General features: G+C 40.2%; 1 protein-coding gene across 1 annotated transcript; it reads right to left on the minus strand.

Annotated features, from left to right (window-relative positions):
- Nucleotides 1-2,908: 2,908 nt before the first annotated feature.
- On the minus strand, nucleotides 2,909-19,457 carry ALDH7A1 (aldehyde dehydrogenase 7 family member A1). The gene is made up of 18 exons (XM_051643478.1): nucleotides 19,261-19,457; nucleotides 19,091-19,144; nucleotides 18,131-18,196; nucleotides 16,462-16,542; nucleotides 14,236-14,359; nucleotides 13,514-13,646; nucleotides 12,858-12,902; nucleotides 11,809-11,886; nucleotides 10,890-10,987; nucleotides 9,863-9,904; nucleotides 8,082-8,176; nucleotides 7,235-7,319; nucleotides 6,836-6,942; nucleotides 5,962-6,078; nucleotides 5,441-5,538; nucleotides 5,203-5,276; nucleotides 4,186-4,261; nucleotides 2,909-3,430 (listed from the first exon to the last, which is right to left on the minus strand). Exons 1-18 carry the CDS (start codon nucleotides 19,435-19,437, stop codon nucleotides 3,376-3,378), a joined length of 1,605 nt encoding a protein of 534 aa, XP_051499438.1. The 5' UTR covers nucleotides 19,438-19,457; the 3' UTR covers nucleotides 2,909-3,375.
- Nucleotides 19,458-19,675: the final 218 nt, after the last annotated feature.

The following is a 19,675-nucleotide window of genomic DNA, read 5'->3' on the forward strand; positions in this document are numbered from 1 at the left end:
CTCATTAGGTTCCTGTTTCCCCAGCTCTCCAATCTGTCCAAATCTCGCTGAATAGCTGCACAGCCTTCAGATGAATCAGCCAATCATAAATATATATATTTCCTGATGAGATTAATGCAGAGACTTGAATGGATTAGTACAGACTAATGAGTATCGAATGCAGCAACTATATACATAGTATCTCATACAGAAACATAGGCAGCTGGAGTTCTGGCAGCCTTGTGGTTTTGAACCCATCCAGAAACAGCACATATAACTGAATGATGGAAATACCACAAAGAAACAACACGATACCTTATTAATAGGTTGGTCTTTTGAGTACTAATAGTACTCAAAAGGAAGCTAACAGTGAGCAATTCCTCAGTGGTTTTAAGTTCAGCACTGCAAGGTATTTGCAAAAACCTCAAGTTGAGATCTACTACTGGCAAGCAGCATTCCTAGTTCCTGAAAACAGCTCCCATGCCAGCTCTATTAGAAACCATGACAGTAAAATGGAAGAGTAGCAGGCTGCAACTCACAGCCTGCAGGTTTGATTTTTCACTGTTCATTAAAAAAAACAATTGCATCTTTCTTCAGTTAAAAATAATATGGCATGAAGAAGGGAAGTTAATTGCAAGACAGTTCCCATCAAGGTCATTTCACAGTAAGCAACACTGTGCTAACAAATGAATTATTGATCATGTGTCATTTAACACTTGTTATTCACTGGTGTTACACACTCAATGGTAATTAAGTTTATGCAACAGTGGAAGCTGCTGATAAGAGTTTGTATTAAAACTGCAAATTGCACTACACTGCATGTGCCAGTAGCTCAAGCCCCATTTTACAAATCCTCAAATTGCTTTCCTTTGAGTGAGACAATGCAATGACAGCTAATGCAGCTTACAAACTCTCAAGTGGACTTCCAAATTAAAACAGAAATAGAAAAACAGGGTGCTTACAGTACCTTTAAACCTCCTTAGTTTAATACTTTGATCATAAGCATAACTGCTTACAGGCACGTAAATCCTTGCCAGAACCTATTACAATCTGCAGCTGTCTTAAAAGACATTCTACCCAGAGCCCAGCTCATTGGAAGTAATTCAGCTAGTCAGGTCAGGTAGGATGCTTCAACATTAGGTAACTAAATAAATAGAAGGGTGGAAAGAAGCAAGTTGCAAAAATCGTCTAAGGAATTTAAAACTGTCTGGGAAGCAGATGAAGCATTATGATTACTTGCTGTAATACCATCCTAGCAGCCCCACAATAATGCAGATAACACCATCTTTTGAATACAAATTCATATACTTGGCAAAAGTCAGGATGAATTAATAATCTGCTAACAGAGAGAGCCTGTTATTGACTACATAAAGTGGATCGAATGCACTTACTCATAATACACAGTGGCATACACAAGTATTTCAAGCAGTCCTCTGCATGACTGCTCAAAAGTTTGTGTTGAAGATTGTTATACATAAAAATACCAAGTAAATATTTAAAAAACAGTTTAGCATGCTTGCTGAGTCACCCTCTTGATTACATTCCTACATTTTTTCCATTCATACTAATTTTGAGATAATTATTTGAAGCCCACTCAAACATCAGGCTCACCATCCCAGTTTTGTTCCTTTCTATGGCCAGAGTTCAAATACTTAAAGCCAGAAGGCATAGTCAACCTTATTCCTGCATATGAACCAGTAGTTGTAAAATTATTTTATCCAGAGTAAAAAGGTCTTTATTTTTAGAAAAAGAGGTGTGATATAATGAGGCTACGTAAAAACTATCAATAAGCAGCAAACAGGGGAAAGGGAAGTTCTTTAACTTAGTTTTTATTGTTCATAGTTTCATAGTGACATTGAGTGCCACAGAACAGTGTTGACACATACAGTTTCTAATAAATTGTTCTATTTTCAGAATAATTGAACTTGAAAATTCAATTGTTTCTTTGCCCTCCATCTGCTAATGATTTACCTGTATGCTTACGGGATTTCAGTTTTTTCTGTGTGCAAATACACAGCATTCTTTCATCAAATCTGTTTTCCAGTTAAATTGGCAAGCCCAAAGTCCTACAGAAGCGAGTTCACCTGGTTTGAAGAGACTCAGGAGGAAAAAACCTTGGCCGCCTACTGGCTGTAGGAAGTGAAAACACTTTCTGTAATACAGATGCAAAATCTGAAACACTACATGTATTTTAAAATGAGATATTAAAGTGAAAGAAAACCAGCTAGCATTGTGGCATGTTAGGCCTTTAGCACAATTTGGCTGACATTGCTATCTTAAGGTCTGTCAAAGTAAATACTGCATCATAGTGCTAAAATCTGAGCCCGAAACAAACAGTTCTGCCATGTTCAGAGATTGTGGAAATTTGGTACATAAGAGTGAGAGGAAAAGAAAAATCTCATCCCCAAATGGTGCACTAAAAACCTCAGAAGTTACTCTGTGGAAGGCTATGATGAGCCTAGCAGCACCATGCCTTTTCTCATCTTATAGTCTCAGCAAGGCATCTCCTAAATGAGTTTCTGATGGCTGCAGTCTTCAGTGGTCATGAGAAGCCCCCACCTACAGTGAAACACATGCAATTCACTCGGCAAATTCCCTCTGGAAAAGTATTCCCTCCTGGCTGCCTCTCCAGCTCTTCAGCTGTCTTCATTGCAGGGTGTCACAAGGGCTATGAAAACCTGAATTGGCTGTGACTCCTTCCAGCATTAACTGGAGGTTTCAAGAGACTGCAGTAGCCCTTGATCTCACTCCTTATCTCCCAATACACCAGTGAAGTCATCTTTCTGAAAGAGAGGCAGGAAAACTAAAGGGGTCCTTTCAGCCCAGTGATAATTCCCTCAGCTAGCAGCTCAGTGTCTCAAAATGGACAATCAACTGAATATCCCTGTGCCAAAACAACAAAGAAAAAAAACAACCTAGAAGGCCAGGGTTCTCACAAAATGTATTTTTATTTATGCATTGAAAAATAACCCTGTACTGCCCACTTTCCCCCATCCACCTCCCATAGCACCAGGTATCTGCAGGAAATGCAGCATGTAGTTTGAAGTATAAACCTACTAGCTGGAAATACCAGTGAATAGTGGGGAGGCAGGGAATACAGGCAGTGTGGGTTTTGAAATACAGGGATAAGGCAACATAAGATTATTCAGGCCACCTGAATCCACACTGGCTACTTTCAGTCACCTTCCTCCCGCAGACCACATACTTCTCATCATAAAACTGAAGTAGTAATTTCATACATTAAAAGTGAAGCAATTTTAGAGTAGCTGATTTTTTTTGACAGAATTAGTATCCTTAATGTAGATAAGTGTAGGTAACTAATTTTCTTCACCACAAGGCTTAAAAGGTGCTTGGTTCTGAAATGCTAGGAGAGTTCATAGCACATTCATAAGGCTGTTACTGAAACTTGATTCCTTGAGCCAAAGGTAAATCCTTGCTGTAGTTGATTGTACTGGAAGAGAAACAAGTATTTAGAGACCAAATTTGATCACAAAGACAGATCATTTACTACATAAAAGGCTCCTGGCTTCTGTCATATGTCTTCTGTAAGCACTTTTCCTATCTGAATTAACTAACTGACTTTACTCTGGTTTTCAATACAGTAACTATGTAGGTGGGAGGCCATATTCCCACACTCTCTTCCTTGATAGATCAAGGGGAAAGTAAAGTATCATTCCCTATTTAATTTCTTATTAGGAGGAAGTTCATACAGAAAAATCAAGATGGGATTTTTCAAATTCTTAATCCTCTGGATAGAAACCAAAGTGAGAATGGGTAAATGCTAGGGAGGCCAGCAGAGGGTGGAAATGGTCAACCACTGCAGCCTGTCAGTAGGGTTACAGAGAAATAATCAACATGTAGCTAGATCACCCAGCACTGGCAAAGGTGGCCCTCTCACTGTGGTTGCCCCTTCAAGTATTTCCTGACAAGTTTCTCTAATTTCATTCTTAGCTGAGTTTAAAATATTCCTTTAAGTCTTCCTTTAGAGGAACAGTGAGTACAGAAAAGTCCACCTCTAGACCCTTCAAATCATCTTCTACTAGGAACACAGATGTAAATGCATGACGAAAAGTCAATTACATTCATACATGGTTATCTCACATTCAGCAAGAATAACTTTCTGTAATCAGGGATTTACATGTTTTGAACTTTTGCCAAGTTTATCTGTAATTCACATTTATTTTGAATCTTAAAAGATTGTCTCACCAAGTAGACCGTCTCATATAAAGCTTCCATGAATCACTTCCAGATTCTCTTCCCCCACCAGTGTGCTTTTCACCACCTGTAGGAAAATGGTTATAAATAAAATCTTTTAAAGTTTTTTTTTGGAACATGGGAATCTGGACTAACACCAGGAGGTAAGACATTTTATAAAAACTCATGGGAAAAACTATTTCTGTGCCCCTGCTCTGTATCTGAAATAATTACCAGAACACCATCACATACAACTCACATAGCTATCTCTCTCCTCATGCTTGATCCAAAAAAACATCTGCCTGGAGTTGAAAGTCTCACCATGCTGGCACCCCAGGACCTTGTTTTAAAGACACTGTTTTAGTGTGAAACAAGAGTACAAGCATGTGCTGCTTCCTGTACTGTTTAAATTGTAAGGTTAGTATTCCTTCTTCCCTCTCCCCACTTCCTTCAGAACAAACAAAAAAGAGAACAAAAGCTCAAAATGTATTTAAAGACTTTCTCAAAAAAATTTTTTATGAGTAATTTTTATACACACATGCAAACATACACAACAAAAAATGCTCAATACTGCTTAATTAAAACTGTCTTAAACAGGTTTCCACTCAGTCACATCTCTAACATTCTCAAGGGAATGAGTTACATTCCCTTGACAGGATGCAGGGAATTATATATGGAGTATTTAAAATACCAAATACAGATAGTTTTAAAACCTGAAATCCAGCTACCTCTAGTCAATTGTTGTGTTCTGCTAAAGCAGTTTAATTCCAGATTAACTTTATGGATTTCTTCAGATTTAGTAATTTAAATGGACTGATTAAAACCTTGAAAAATAAGGAGACCTAAATCACACTAGTTTTACAGTTGCAATGCTTTACATATTCTCTTGCAGAGTCACTAGGAAAAAAAAACTCCCCCCCACTTTAAAAAACAAAACAAAACAAAAACCTGAGGAATAATACCAAGTCTCTAGATCTGGTACTAGAGGATTACATCATCTAAAGGATAAATAAAAAAAGGGTAACATACCAAAAGCACCTCCAATCTCAGCCCCACTTGTTGGGATGTTGACATTCACAATGCCACAGTCAGATCCCTTTGGCCTACAGACAAAGGTAAGACACAATTACTCCTCAGGACCAGGAAAGGTCCCTTGCCTAATAGGTAGGCTGTAAAAATGCTCAGCAAGCACTGTGCATATGTTTACAAAAGACAAGAAAGACTCATCTTATGCTTCAGGAAGTTAGAAAAATAATTAAAATTATACCCAAGCCAGCGGAAAATCCTTCCCAAATCCTTGGTAAAGATACTGCTGGAAAGACCTTGCTTCACTTCATTATTCCAGGCAAAAACCTCCTCTTCCTCCTAAAAGGAGTACGTGTAAATGGTTAAACCATGACCATACAAAACAAAGCAGTTATAGAGAAGCACTGTGAGGAAAAAAGCCAGCATACCACAGCTGTAATACAAATATACTGAATGCCACTTGGCAAACACACATGCATCAAGCCAGGGATAGGATACCTCCACCACTGCACAAAACATGACCTTTTTGAGCAGTAAAAAATCTATTTCTGTACAGACCCTCACCCCCAGTGCTCATCACAGAAAATGCTTAAATGTAGCTACACGGTGGATGCAGCTAGATATCCCACAGTGCAGAACAAGTGTCACCACTCCTTCAAGTGCTGGGACAATTACTTGAACATGACATACATCTGAAATATTTCTCCTGACTCTTCTGTTAGCATCCCTGACACTGGACTAAACTTCCCTTTGCTATTTTACCTTAAATTTCAGGACGTACAATATGGGGGCAAATGTCTCAGTGTGAACAATAGGTGCATTATGAGGAAGGCCAGTCACAATGGTTGGTTCAACATAGTTTCCAGGGCGATTTATAACCTTCAAAATACATAAAAGAAGAAACAAGTAAGTTCAAACATATATCCTGCTTAGTACTAGTGTAGGAAGGGAATCCTTCATGCTCTGATTCCTATAGTTGTGCTTAGCAATTAGAACTAGAAGGTCAGGTCATCTGAGTAGAAAACTTTTACACATTTAAGTAATTAAAATACAGAAGCATAACTTAGTCTACTAATCAGGTGATCCAATCTCAAAGTCTAGCACCTGACGAAAACCACTTCCTTTCTCCCAGGTTTAAGCTGATTAGTAATCTGATTAGGAATTTGAAGGTGTTAGGAATGAAGAAGATGCCACTGAAATACAAGGACCACTAAAACGTTAAGTCCATGAGAATTAAACATCCCATATGACACAGATGTGCAGCCAGCTCTCTTGAATCTTCAGTATTTCCTAAAGTTTGACATTGGGAATCCAGGGACAAAACAGCAATTTTTCTTTGTTATGTGTTTGATATTCACTATTTAACACTGCTGTTTGTATTTTCACTATCCCCTGCAACTAGGAAGTAGTGCAAGGAACAGCCAAAAGCTCTTAGCCATTTCTTGGAGGAGAAAGTAGCTTGCAAGGAGACCCATCTTTCCACTAACAATGGGATTGCAATTAAAATATTCTCAGACTGACCAGCTTAACATCCTGTAATGGCTAACAAGACAAACCTGATAAAATCTTGGCCTAAGCCACTATATAATAATATATTTTTTCCTAGAGCACTAAATGTAGGGAGAATATAAATCACCTTTCCACCATAGACCACAGAGCCACCCTGTTGTTTTGCTTGTTCCACTGCATCAAGGAACATCTTCACTGCTTCTTTGGTATGAAGAGGCCCATACAGAGTATCAGCTAAAAACAAAACATCCAAAGACATACTTTCAGCAAAACTGCGTACTTTTGCAAATACTCTCACCATGACATTTTGGGAGTAATTATTTAATCTGTCCAATATGAGCAGTATTAAGAGTGGATTCTTCATCTCCCTCTCAGAGTTTTTATTCTAACTGAAACCAGCTATCCTCACTCCCCGGTAAACTGCTCAATTTAGATAGCTTTGATCTAAAATCTCTTTGGAATTTGAACAGAAAGAAACAGATAGAAACTTGTCTCCTAAATCCAGGAGCTGGAAATAGGTACTTACAATCCCACGGATCACCGATGCGGACCTGGGCATAGGCTTTAGCAAGCTTCGCCACCACCTCATCATGGATACTTTCATGGAGGAACTAAACAAGACATGATAGGAAGGTTGTCAGACAGCTCAGCCTCTGTGACTATTCCTGAAGTACTACTGCATTTTGAAGAGGACTAACTGAAGTGTGGAGATGGTGTTGCTCATCCTCTGCAAATCTCAAAGTTAAAAATAAACACATGAGCAAGGCCTCCAAACATGAAGATATAAAATTCTTCACCATGAAGATTTAAAAGAATCAAAGAAACGAAAACCTGTTTTAATTATACTCCAAAATCCATACCAATGTCCTCTACAAACTCTTCAATTAAGTGTTTTAGGACAAATGAATATTTACCCAATCAATCCCACTCTGAAAAGACTATGCAGATGCAGGCTGTCATTAGAACACATTATTGAAAATAATTGGTTAAAAATTGATAATAAAGTAAGCAATACTCCCACCCTTGCTTTGCTGAAATCTAAACCCTGCACCAAATTTGTAGTAGGCACAAGCGAAGAAGCTCTGGCAATGAAAACAAAGAAATACAGGAAATACACTAAGTTTTATTCTCCTGAGTTTTAGTACCAGGTACATTTAGAAAGACATACAAAGAAACTCTTTAGAGATAGAAGTGCAGTGGAATGACAAACTACCATCTTACTTTATTGTCATACTGATTTCTTGAAAATATAAAAATGTGTTTCAAAGATTATTTGTTGCTCTCTGTTAGGAATTGTTAGACATTTTCTGAGCTACTTAGGAATTAATTTTAAATTCAGATCTACTCAAACCAGACAATACACATTTACTTACCAGCCTTCTAGCAGTTGTGCACCTCTGACCTGCTGTTCCCACAGCAGCAAACAGAGCAGATGGGATGACCAAGCTCAGATCTGCATCTTCAAACACTTAACAAAAATGAAAACATCAGCATGTTACTGAAGTAAACAGCCACTTTGCAGTACCTGAGACACTGAACAATATAATAAACTGACAGGTTAGTCAAGAAACAGTAGGAATACCTGCACTAGCATAGCACACCAAGACATACAGAAACAACTCAAAACTCCTATTACAGTTATATCTGGAATTAGACAAAAAATGTAGGTCTAAACAAATGACAAGAGCCTTTTGCAAAGAAGCTTGCAAAGAAACCCAGCTCCACTTTAATTCACAAAACTACAAGCAATTTCTTGCTGTTCCATCACCTTGTCCTCTCACTGAGAAGATATCTAGCAGCATAAAGAAGTATCCAGAGCATAAGGCAGCATTAAGAATGGTAAAGCGTACCCAGACACATGCAAAAAAAAAACCTAGCTAAAACACACAAATACATCACAATGTAAAATATAAATTATCTGAACAGATTCATCCAGCTAGAAGACACTGGGATGTTTAAAGCAAAACTAGTATGTATAAGCCTCAAAGAATACCCAAAATATCACTCCACTTAAACAGTCCCACAGAATTCTCATTAAACACGGGAAAAAGTCAAATCAAACAATGTTTATGGCATCACTCAAAGCCAATCACTAAAAAAACAGGACTTTTAAAAAAGGAAACAATTTTATAAGCATAAACCACATTTATGCCACTGGTTGCAAAGAAGCACAGAAAAAAAAGAAAGACATCCTCAAATGTGATTTTCCGAAGTGCTTAATATTCTAGACAGGGAATTGCATTTGTTCATGAGAAAGGTGAAACAGAAGGCTACAACACGATGGGAGAGCATCTTAGGTATGTGTCTAGCCTGTATTTTCATTCTGCCACATTGCTCAGCTTCACAGTATTAATGTTGTGTTTATCCGGCAACTAGATTATACCTTCAGCTACTTAAACCTGTAAAATGTACTACTGAAATAAATACCTGCACAATTTGCCTTTGAGTATCATATGTCTTAGACTTTATATATATAACTTAGAATCATAGAAGTTGGAAGGGACCTCTGAAGATCATCAAGTCCAACCTCCCTGCTGCAGGAACAGCTAGAGAAGATCACACAGGAACACATCCAGATGGGTCTTGAAAGTCTCCAGAGACGGAGACTCCAAATCTCTGGGCAGCCTGTTCCAGTGCTCCGTCACCCTCACAGTAAAGAAATTTTCCTCATGTTGAGGTGGAACTTCCTGTGTTGTAACTTGTTGTCATTTCCCCTCATCCCATCACAGGGCACCACTGAAAAGAGATTGGCCCATTCTTGACAACTACTCTTCAGATATTTATAGAGATTAATAAGGTGCCCTCATAGTCTTCTCTTCTCAAGACTAAACAGACTAAATATGTACTTTTAATCTAAAACATTAAAAATGTGATGTTCACAAGATCAGAACTATAATAAAATAGATTTACTTAGCTTCCTGCTTCTCCCATTCCTTTCTTCAACAGTGAACATACGTAAGAGATTGAACTTACTTATTTCAAACACTATCCCCTCCACAACACCAAAGACAGAAAAAAAACCCCAACATTCTGCTATGTGTTTTTAAACACTCAGCATGAGGGAAAAAAAATACAAGGGACAAACTGCTACAAATATTTGTATACTAACATCCAAATATCATCTATAGAACTAAATTTCTACAGTGCATGTTACCAATAATGGCATTGTTTCCTCCAAGTTCCAGCAGGCTTCGACCTGATAAAAACACACAAAACAGGTTATACAATGCACATGTGTTTTTGCTACACATCATTTAGTGAGCTAACCCTTCACTAGAGCTCAGTTTCATTCCATGTAATTTTCTGGACAGAATTTTAGGCATCACAGCCAACTAATCACTCTTGCCAAAGCAGAAAATTACATCATTTAGTACATCTGTCATAGAAAGACACCTGAAGAGTAGTTAGGGCACAAATAAACTTAAAAAAAAAAAAAAAGGCAAAAATAACACAGGAGAGGAGGAGGTGAAAACAGAAAAAGCTGCACCATAAATAGCATGACGTAGACAAAGAGTAGGAGGAGGTGCTATAGAGATCAAAACGCATACATAAAATTCAACAAGGTTTATGTATTTCTCTGGCAACTGTTTAATCTCAAATCTGAGGGAAGGAATCACCATCTACTCCTGGATGACCCTTTGCAATCTGTTTTGCTTTTTTTTTTTAAAGCTCCTATGAAAAAAATGAGAAAATTCTGTCACGGGGTTTTCTGTTTAAAACTAAGAAGTTATAATCCAGCAACTATGGACAGACTCATGTCTGTACACTCTATAAAGTATTTGCAACAAAAAAGACACCACAAAAATGGTAACTTTTCTCCTATATTTATGAGAAGTAAAAAAGCAGGGGGCATTTTTCCATGAACAAACTGTCAAAAGATCATAGGCCCTGGCTGTTTATAATCTCCATAAAATTATAAGCATGGCACCCTCCATAGAATTAACTGTAGGACCATGGATTAATGGATATCCTGGAAAAAAGCTGACTTGTGACAGAATCAGCTGAAAAATGCAGTGTTAAGTCCTAAGCACCTATTTCTAACACCCTACTTTCACCAAGCTAAAAACAAAAGGTAATGCAAAAGGTAAGTGAAACAAGCTGTTATTTTAAAATTCTGTGGGGCTCCCCTGCCTCTCCCAGCCATGGAAATAAATGAAGTGGAGGAGACCCCAGACACTCACCAAACCTCTCCTGAACCATGAGTGCTACCTGCTTGCCCACTTTGGTGCTGCCAGTGAAGGACAAGAGGTCCATTCTCTCATCTTTTGCCATAGCTGTCCTGCACAACAGGAGACACACAACCACATTTAACTGAAGGGCAGACAGCTGAAAAAGTTGCTTACACCTTCCACATAAACCAGATTCAACCAGGGAGATCTTTAAAGTCAGAGCCAATTCCCTGAAAACATCAGGTAGGTGACTGTGCTGACAGTAATAAAGCTCCCTCTTAGTCAGAAATAAGGAACACAGCGGTTTCAGCCCATAAGAGCCAACATCTGCACTAATTTTGAAACTCAACCTAAAGTATTTAGGGAGCTAAGGAAATATGCATGCCTATGACTTTTCTAATGCTTACCATCTGTTTTGCATTCTCTTGACACACTCAAAAGATGCACCTGAAAATACATTTGTACTGGGAATTTCCACATTGCAGTAATCAAACAAAACAATTTGATTTGTACAGCTTCCAAGCACAGACACACATCACAGAGTCCTGTGTAAGCATGGAAAATGAGGAAGCACTCTCCTCTGCAAGTTGTCCAGTGGACTAGAAACTGAAAGCTCTTAAGAACATAATGAGTGGAATTTATTATTAGCTGTATTCTTTTGGTGTAAGCATCTGCATGAGTAAAATATAAACTTAGCCATGTGTCTTTGTTAAATATCTGAGAAGTTATTTGTTAGCTGCTGATCTCACAGCAGCAAGTAGGAATACCTACTGTTTATGACCAGGCCAGAGTTTCAGACAGGTTGATTAAAATAATGGCAACATGTATGTTCACATACTGGGAACTCCTTGAGATCAGAATAACTCTACAAGAAATACCTCAAAGAATATTCGTTATCCTCTATACCCAAAGCACAATCAATGTTACCTACCCAATGTCTGCTCCGCCACAAACCAGAGAACAGATTGCTCCAGGCACTTTGTTATCCTCCAAGACTTGGGCAATTATCCTACAATCAAAGATGTAAACATTTCAGAGATTTCCAACCGGTGGATATAATAGGGAATAAAACCACCGCACCACGCACTTGAAGAAGCTACAAATTTATAAAAAGCAGCAGTCTTGTAGTTAAGATATGGAGTTGGCACAAAGCCTATCACACTTCTTTCATCATGGACTTTGGTGTTCCTGTTCACAGCTCACAAAGTAAGACTCAAATACTTTGTGTCCTCACAACTGGCACAGACAAGCGTTAGATCAGTGTGTAAAGATTTTGGCCATACTGCCGCTCTCCGTTAGTCATTTAGGTAACTTCATGGTGTTAAATACTCCTATGTAGTTTGGGGCCATTGTTCTCAGGAGTTAATTCTAAAATACTTATGAATTAGTTATTTTAAAAGGGTCTGTTTGTATTTTGCATTTAAAAATAAATGTTATTCATAGCTCACAACAGACAGGTATTTAAAATGCTAATAGAGTAAGCAAAGGAACAATAAACCTGGAGTATCACTATGACATTTTACTTTGGGGTTCTCCTTTTTATCAAGGTTGAGTTTTGAACCCTTAAAACATGTGTTAAGGTGTTACTAACTCTGGATAATAAAGATTGTGTGAAAGAATCTTCAAGATATAGGTTTACATAGCCAGCAAGAAGAATTTGCCAGTAAACTGGGTGCTGATGCTGGGCTGAGATTCCTAAAAAAAGGGATTCTGAAACACGAGTGCAAGACTGAGGGAAGCATACCACATAGCTAGCCCTAATGCAGCAGAAGCACATCTCTCGTCCCTGAAAAAAAATTACCAACAGTACAGGTAACACCCTACGTATAAATATATGTGTGTGTATGTATACGTATACACACACACACTTACTTTATAGGAAACCAGGGGGAAATAGTTCTTTTAACCACTAAGCACTACCTCGAACAGAAAATAAGTTGTTTAAAAAGCAAAACAGAAAGCAGAGAAACCAGGACTCACTTTGTAACAGCAACACTAACGAGAGATGTTGTAGGAGCACCTTTCCTAAAAAGAACAAAAACATTTAAAACAAAAACAGAAATATTTTTTTTTTCAATTATTTGAAAATAAGAAATAATTCAACTATGCAATTTTTATTGTATCTATCTCTCAGTCAGCACATGTTGGTTAGGCTGGTTTTCAGGTGCACATTAAGACAGGAACTCAAGTGTTTCCTTTCAAGACTGAGAATTCAGAGGTCCTACTGAAAACATTGTGAGCAAAAGCTATGCCAGATGTTACAGTGAAGCAAATAAATGGAAGCAAAGCAGAGAGGAAGTAAAGCTACTTACTTAGATTCTTAATTTGAGCTGTACTAACTCTGAAAATATTAACTGTTTGCTATGACTGCTGCAAGACCACAAACTGTTCCTTATTAACAGCCATGTGGCTAAGCCCTGGATAGGTCAGACCCTAAATACCTCATAGAAGAAGCTATCACAAAATGAAACAAAGCTCTTCGACTGCAAGTGAACCTAAAAATAAATACAAATTAAGCTTACACAAGACAAAATCAAATATATAGAAACAACAGAAATTTGACAAATATTTCATGCCTGAGACCAAAGCTCTTTAATTTTAAAATACCGTTAGCACACTGGAGAGCTGTATCTTACCAGAGGCAAGCATTTCCACAGATCATTGCAATTGCACTGTTCCACCCATACACTGCCACAGGGAAGTTAAAGGCTGTGATGATTCCCACCAACCCAACAGGATTCCACTGCTCTATAAGGGCGTGACCAGGTCCTGAAGGCAAAGACACAATGTCATGCAATTTGCATCCATGTAATGTTTTGTTTCAAAAAAGGAACCACTTGAGCAAGGGGCCTAGCACCACTCCTCTGTTCGTCAGAGCAGCAGCCTGTGGAGAGCTGCCTTGTAGGTGCTCTGCAGCTGACTGGAACAAGTTTAGCTAGACTGGGAAAAAACCCAGTAACACAACATTACCTTTTATTACTTTTACTATTCAGTTAACAGAACTGCGTTTGTTTGCTGATCAGCAACTGACCAATAGATTTCCAAGTACACTGCTGAACTTTTTATATACTACCCTTGAGAACCTTCATTAACAAGGAAATCAGAAAATATAATGCTTCAAAGAGAGGACAGAAAATCTGTTGCTTCTCTTGCTGTAAGCCACAGGGCTAGACACTTGATGAAGTGGCCCCACTGCTTACGAGCACATCTGTTCCTAGAGAACACACTCCCTAAATAAGTTGCAGTACAGAGATCTTGCTGCACTACAACACTGTGTATTTAAAATATATCTCCACCTCTTTCTTTGTACAAAAACCCCAAAAGCCAAAAAACAAAACATGTATACACACATACTTACTTTCTGAAGGCAAAATAGGCCCACCAATCATTCGGGACAAACCAACAGCATAGTCACAGACATCAACATATTCCTGCACTTCCCCAACACCCTCGACAAAAATCTTTCCCATCTCCAAAGAAACCTGAAAAAATTAAGAGCAAGAAAACTTCATTTTTAAAAGTCCCTTGCACCCCCAATACATTTTATCTCCCACCTACATTAGGCACCTCTGTACACCAAGCAAGATTTAATACACATCTTTTCATTAGAGGAGATCCACCTTTTTCCGAGTTATCCGCAGCGTAAAGAAGGGAGATAACTGGACACGAGTTACATTCCCATACAATAGAAGTCAATTAGAAAAGGAAATTAATGAACAGAAGAAATTAAAAATAACCTACTGAAAGGAATACCCAACAGTAATGCAGTTTACAGGCTTAGATCAGTGAAACACTGAACTTCTATCAGGATGCTTGCATACATTGTGAACCAGGTATGGAATAAATTGGAAAAGAGGGATTACTCTGCTCCAGCAAAAGAAAAAAATCATTTATACTGTTCATAAGCAAATTACTCATTTTACATAATCCCAAAGTGAGTTTGAGAGATTCCAATTTCAGATACTGCTGAAAAGGTCTACACATCTTTAGTATTCTAGTAACCTGTGATGTTAAGGTTTATGGGGGGTTTTAGCTTAAGTCAATACTAAACGAGGTTCTTCTGTTAAAAGCACGTTACATGTACACGGTAGATACACAGATCATCAATGAGAATAAGCTGGTATTTTAAGACATTTTCCTCCAGAAGTGAGAAAACTCAGATTTATGAACTGAAAAGAGACCCGTTTACTCCCACTTAATTGTACAGTCATACTCTGATACCTGGGTGGGACTTTCATGCAGGTATCACCTACCACTCTAGATTGATGACTCAACTTTAAAAAAGTTGTTAAGTGAGGAATCAGTTTTGAAGGATTGGCATGAGACTTTATTCTTCATGCAAAAGTTAAAATAAAGATGTCTAAATGCTCTAGGTATCTCTACGATGCCTGCGGTCATGCCTGCCTTTCTTTAGACAGAAAGAACAGCCCCAGTCTGTGACTAGAAGTGGAGAGGCATCAGACATATTTATGAAGAAACTCAGTACTGAGTCTGTGAGTGCAGTGGAGATATACCTGGACACTTGACAAGGACACTGTGAAGCGAGGCTGAGAATTCCCAACAGCATATGAAAAGGTGAGTTGTCATACCATTCCCCTTTACATATCCTAGAGTCAGGAAAAGACATAACATCTGGGTACCTACTGCACAGCTTTCACCCTGATGTTCATTCTATCCTGAAAGAGCTGAAGGGACTTATTATCTGTTTGGGAAGACTAGAAAAATGCTCTGGCAATAAGCAAAAAGTTTTGTCCAAGGAATACACAGCAAACTTCTATCTGTCCACACTCACCAGGGAAGCTGTACGGTTTTTGAATACAAAAGCATTTTATCACACTAATTTTACCACAGAAACTCTGCTGAGGAGACAACATCAAGAGAAACAGCAGAACAAGATTCTGTAGGTTAACAATATGGGCTTGACTACACATGTAGTGTAGTCTACACATGACTACCTACAGCTGTTTCTGAACAGCAAATGCTGCTTAACTTCCCTGTAAAAGGGAAGTGGCAACTTGTCCACTTGTCTCCTTTCTTCCCTAGCAACTAGCAAGCATTTTAAAGCAGCAGTCCTTCAACCAGTCTGTCGTGCGCTGTACTGCAAGATCTCATTAAGACCGTCTCACCTTCATAAGCCTTATAACTCCACATCAGTCCATAAAATCCTGCAGATCACCAGAAAGAGCTCGAGGTTAAAGCCCTGTGTTAGAGGAAGGTCTTTGCCAGGACACTTCCTCTACCAGCCAAGTGGAAAAACTGCAGGGCAACAGCGCTAACACTTCTGCTGGCCAATGCACAGGCTCAGAATGAATCACATTTTGTTGTCCTGTTACATATTATCATTTTCAATGCAGGAAGCCTTAATGTCATGTTACTTTTTTTTTTTCTTTCTTTTCTGTTTTTAAAATTAAAATAGCTTTAGGCAAGTTAACAGAACTAACAGTATTTAAACAATTATTAAGATTAGCATTGCAGACTGGTGGGTTACAAAACAAAAAACAGTTTTGACACACACCTACCTGCTCCTCCTGCTCCACCCCCCTCCCACACCCACAAAGTTAAGATGCTCCCTAAAACACCTTACCAAGCTTCCCAGAACTTTGATTTTTTGTCTCAGAGCATCACCAATCTGTCGCACAATTTCTCCACGTTTAGGTGCAGGGATCTAGTCAAACCAAAAGAGAAGAATCTGAAATTGAGCATCTGACTTTTCCTGTACACCTACTGCTAGTCTTCTGTCCCTACAGCATGAAATCACTGATTGCCATGCTATTCCCTTATCTCCACTAGACACCATTACACGTTCATTTTTATCACACACTCACAGGGACCGATAACCTTGTACAGATTTTTGTCTGTTAAAACTTCAGTTCCACTGAGTACTGCCAAAAATACTCAGATTTAGTTCTGCTACTTTTGTTCAGCTACACTACTTGCAGTGCCCCCAGTCAGCTGAACCTCAAGAAACAAGTACTTTATAAAAAAGCTCACTTAACTGGCTTCTGAGCTTTTGACGTGTACTTAATATCACAAATTCTAACGTTTTGTTTCAGTATGACAATGGCTGCTGACATTTGTTAGCAGATGCTGAGATACAGAGAAGCCTCAGTAATGCAAAAATTAAACCCACATCCCAAGTATTAGATTTTTTTTTTAGTGTGACATCAGTATGTTACATAATAATCAATAGTGAAGATCAACAATATACCATATGCATGCAACAGAATTTACAGGATTAAAAACTGCTGATGAACAGACAGCTGAAAAGACAATAATGATAAATACATGAACCATGCAAACAACTTTCTTTACATGCAAAATCCTTCAGGTAAGCTCATAAAAAAAAACCCAAACAAACCCACAACAAATAAAATTCACAAACAAGTAACAAAGCAGCTTTGAGACAAGGCTTTAAAGTATCTGACCTGTTGAATCTTTCTCATCTGTTAAACTGCTTTCAGATTATTTCCAAGCACATTAGGAGCTGGCATACGCTTCCCAACATTACATTGACAAATTGTAACAAAAGAACAAGTACTAACTATCCTGAAGAAGCTGGGGAAGCTGTTATATTTGTTCTACACTCTGTTCTCTTTGAAAGCAAACTACTTTGCTGTATAAACTAAAGAACACCCAATACCTTATGAAACTCAGGTTTCAGCTTGTGTTGATGAAACGGCAGGTGCAAAAGCCAAGCCTGGCATGGCTGGCAGGAAAATGGACACTGGCTGAATGGCCATAGCTCATACAGGGACACCAAGCCCTATGGCTTGCTAGGGAAAAAAAGCTTAGCTACTGTCTGACACAGGAATGTAATGCTAAAGATTTGGAATTATGTCATACGAGAACAAGAATATTGCCATAAAGTGCATATCCAAGAATTCTGGAGAGTTCTTGCAGGAGAAAGCAAGGGGCAACAAAAAGTTAAAACACACTCACAGGGACCATTTGCTGGCTACATTGTTTCTGAACTCCAACAGACATGTTGGCAATGGCTTACAGGCACAAGCCTGGGTAAATCTGCCAGGTTTCTCAAAACAAACATTTTCAAAGAGTCACTGTCCTCATCTTTGTACCTCAACGGTGACGTGCATTAAGTTGTCTGGGCTTGCTTCCTGAGGTCCTCACAGCAGCTTTTTGCTTTAACTCAACATGCACAATACGAATATGTTTTTACACCACCATCTGACAGAGCAATTTAATGGACATTACCTGATGGAGACATGTTAGAGAAGGTAACTCCATTAACTTACATCAGCCCAGACCTTCCATGCCTCTTTAGCCTTCTTTACTGTTTCTTCATAATCCTCCAAACTACCCTACATGAAGAAGTACAGCAAACAAATAGTTAGGAAAATCAAAACCCCAGAACAAGCACCACACAAATGCTTCTGCGGCAAACTTGATACATTTCCAGCAGATAATACTGTGCAACAAGGTACCACTTCCATAGCAAGTTTGTATCCTGCCATCGTTTGGTCACAGTACAGCTGCTTGAAGTTACTGTTGAGGAAAAAGAACACGAGCTGTCTAAACAAAAAGAAACACGTGAGCAGAAATTTTTCTCCATGTAACAAAGGACGCTTCATAAAAAAAAAAGTTGTAAGGGAAACACTAAACATATCTCTACTTTTATTTTGGATACTACTGCTATTAACCACAGTACATGAAGGCTGTGAGGTTTGTCCAGCTCCACCAGCCCCACTGGGCATCAAGGGCTAATCGGAGCCTCAAACACGAAACGAGCAGGTAAGCACCACAGCGCTATTTTCACACGAAGTAAAAACAGCCACGAATTCACCGGGCCAAGACCACGTCGCTCTCCCTGGCACTCCCTGCCCCTCCAGCCGCCAGCCACCCGTCCTGCAGCTCCCTCTAGAAACACGCGAGAACGGGCAAGGGAGGCCCTCGCTGTTCCCACCACCTCTTGCCGGAGCGGGAGGGGGAAAAGGGAAGGGGAAAAAAAAAAAAAAAAAAAGAAAGAAAAAGAAAAGGAAAAAAAGGGCCGAGCAGCCTCTTCTTCCCAGCAGAGCCCCAGGCTCGCTCGCTCCCAGCCGACGGCCCGAGCAGACGCCCACACCCCGGGCCCCGCCACCTCCTCGGGCAGAGGAGCCGCCCCCGACCCGCACACCCTTCCCCGCGGCCGCCGGAGGGGCCGAAGGGCTCCCCCTGCCCCGCACCCGCGGGGGGCTCTCCCGGCCGGGCCCGCTCACCTGCCGGACGCGGGCGATGGGCTCGTTGTTAGCGGGGCAGAACGTGGTCACCACCTGCAGCAGGAAGGGGGCGATGAGCAGCGGGGCCGCGCTCGCCCCCCCACCCCCCCCCACCCCCCGCGCCCACCCCGCACCCGCTCCCCGCAGCAAGGCCGCGCGGCCGCTCGCACCTGCCCGCCGCCTCCCCAGCGCCCGTTGTAGACGCCCGGGTTCTCCTCCTGCAGGCCCAGCTCCCGCAGCCAGGCGTAGCGCGGCTGGCTGACCAGCAGGGTGGACATGGCGGCGGCGGCGGGGGCCCCGGCCCGCAGCGGCAGCAGCGCGGCGGCAGCGCAGCGCACACCCAGCATGGCCGGCCTGCCCGCCCCGCCCCCCGGCCCCGCCGCCCCCGGTGCGGGCGGGGACCCGCACCCGGCCCTGCCCTCCCCGCTGCCGGCCCCCATCTCTCAGGAGTGCCATGAGCCTAGTGCCGTGATTTCTTTTCTGATTTCCACCACCTCCCCCCCGCCCCCCCCCCCCGTGCTCTTCTTCACCGTGATTTGTATTCGCCTGTAAGTAATACGCTCTTTTAGAAGTGGTTGTCCCAAG

Source organism: Apus apus, chromosome Z (assembly GCF_020740795.1).
Source record: "Apus apus isolate bApuApu2 chromosome Z, bApuApu2.pri.cur, whole genome shotgun sequence".
NCBI lineage: Eukaryota > Metazoa > Chordata > Aves > Apodiformes > Apodidae > Apus > Apus apus.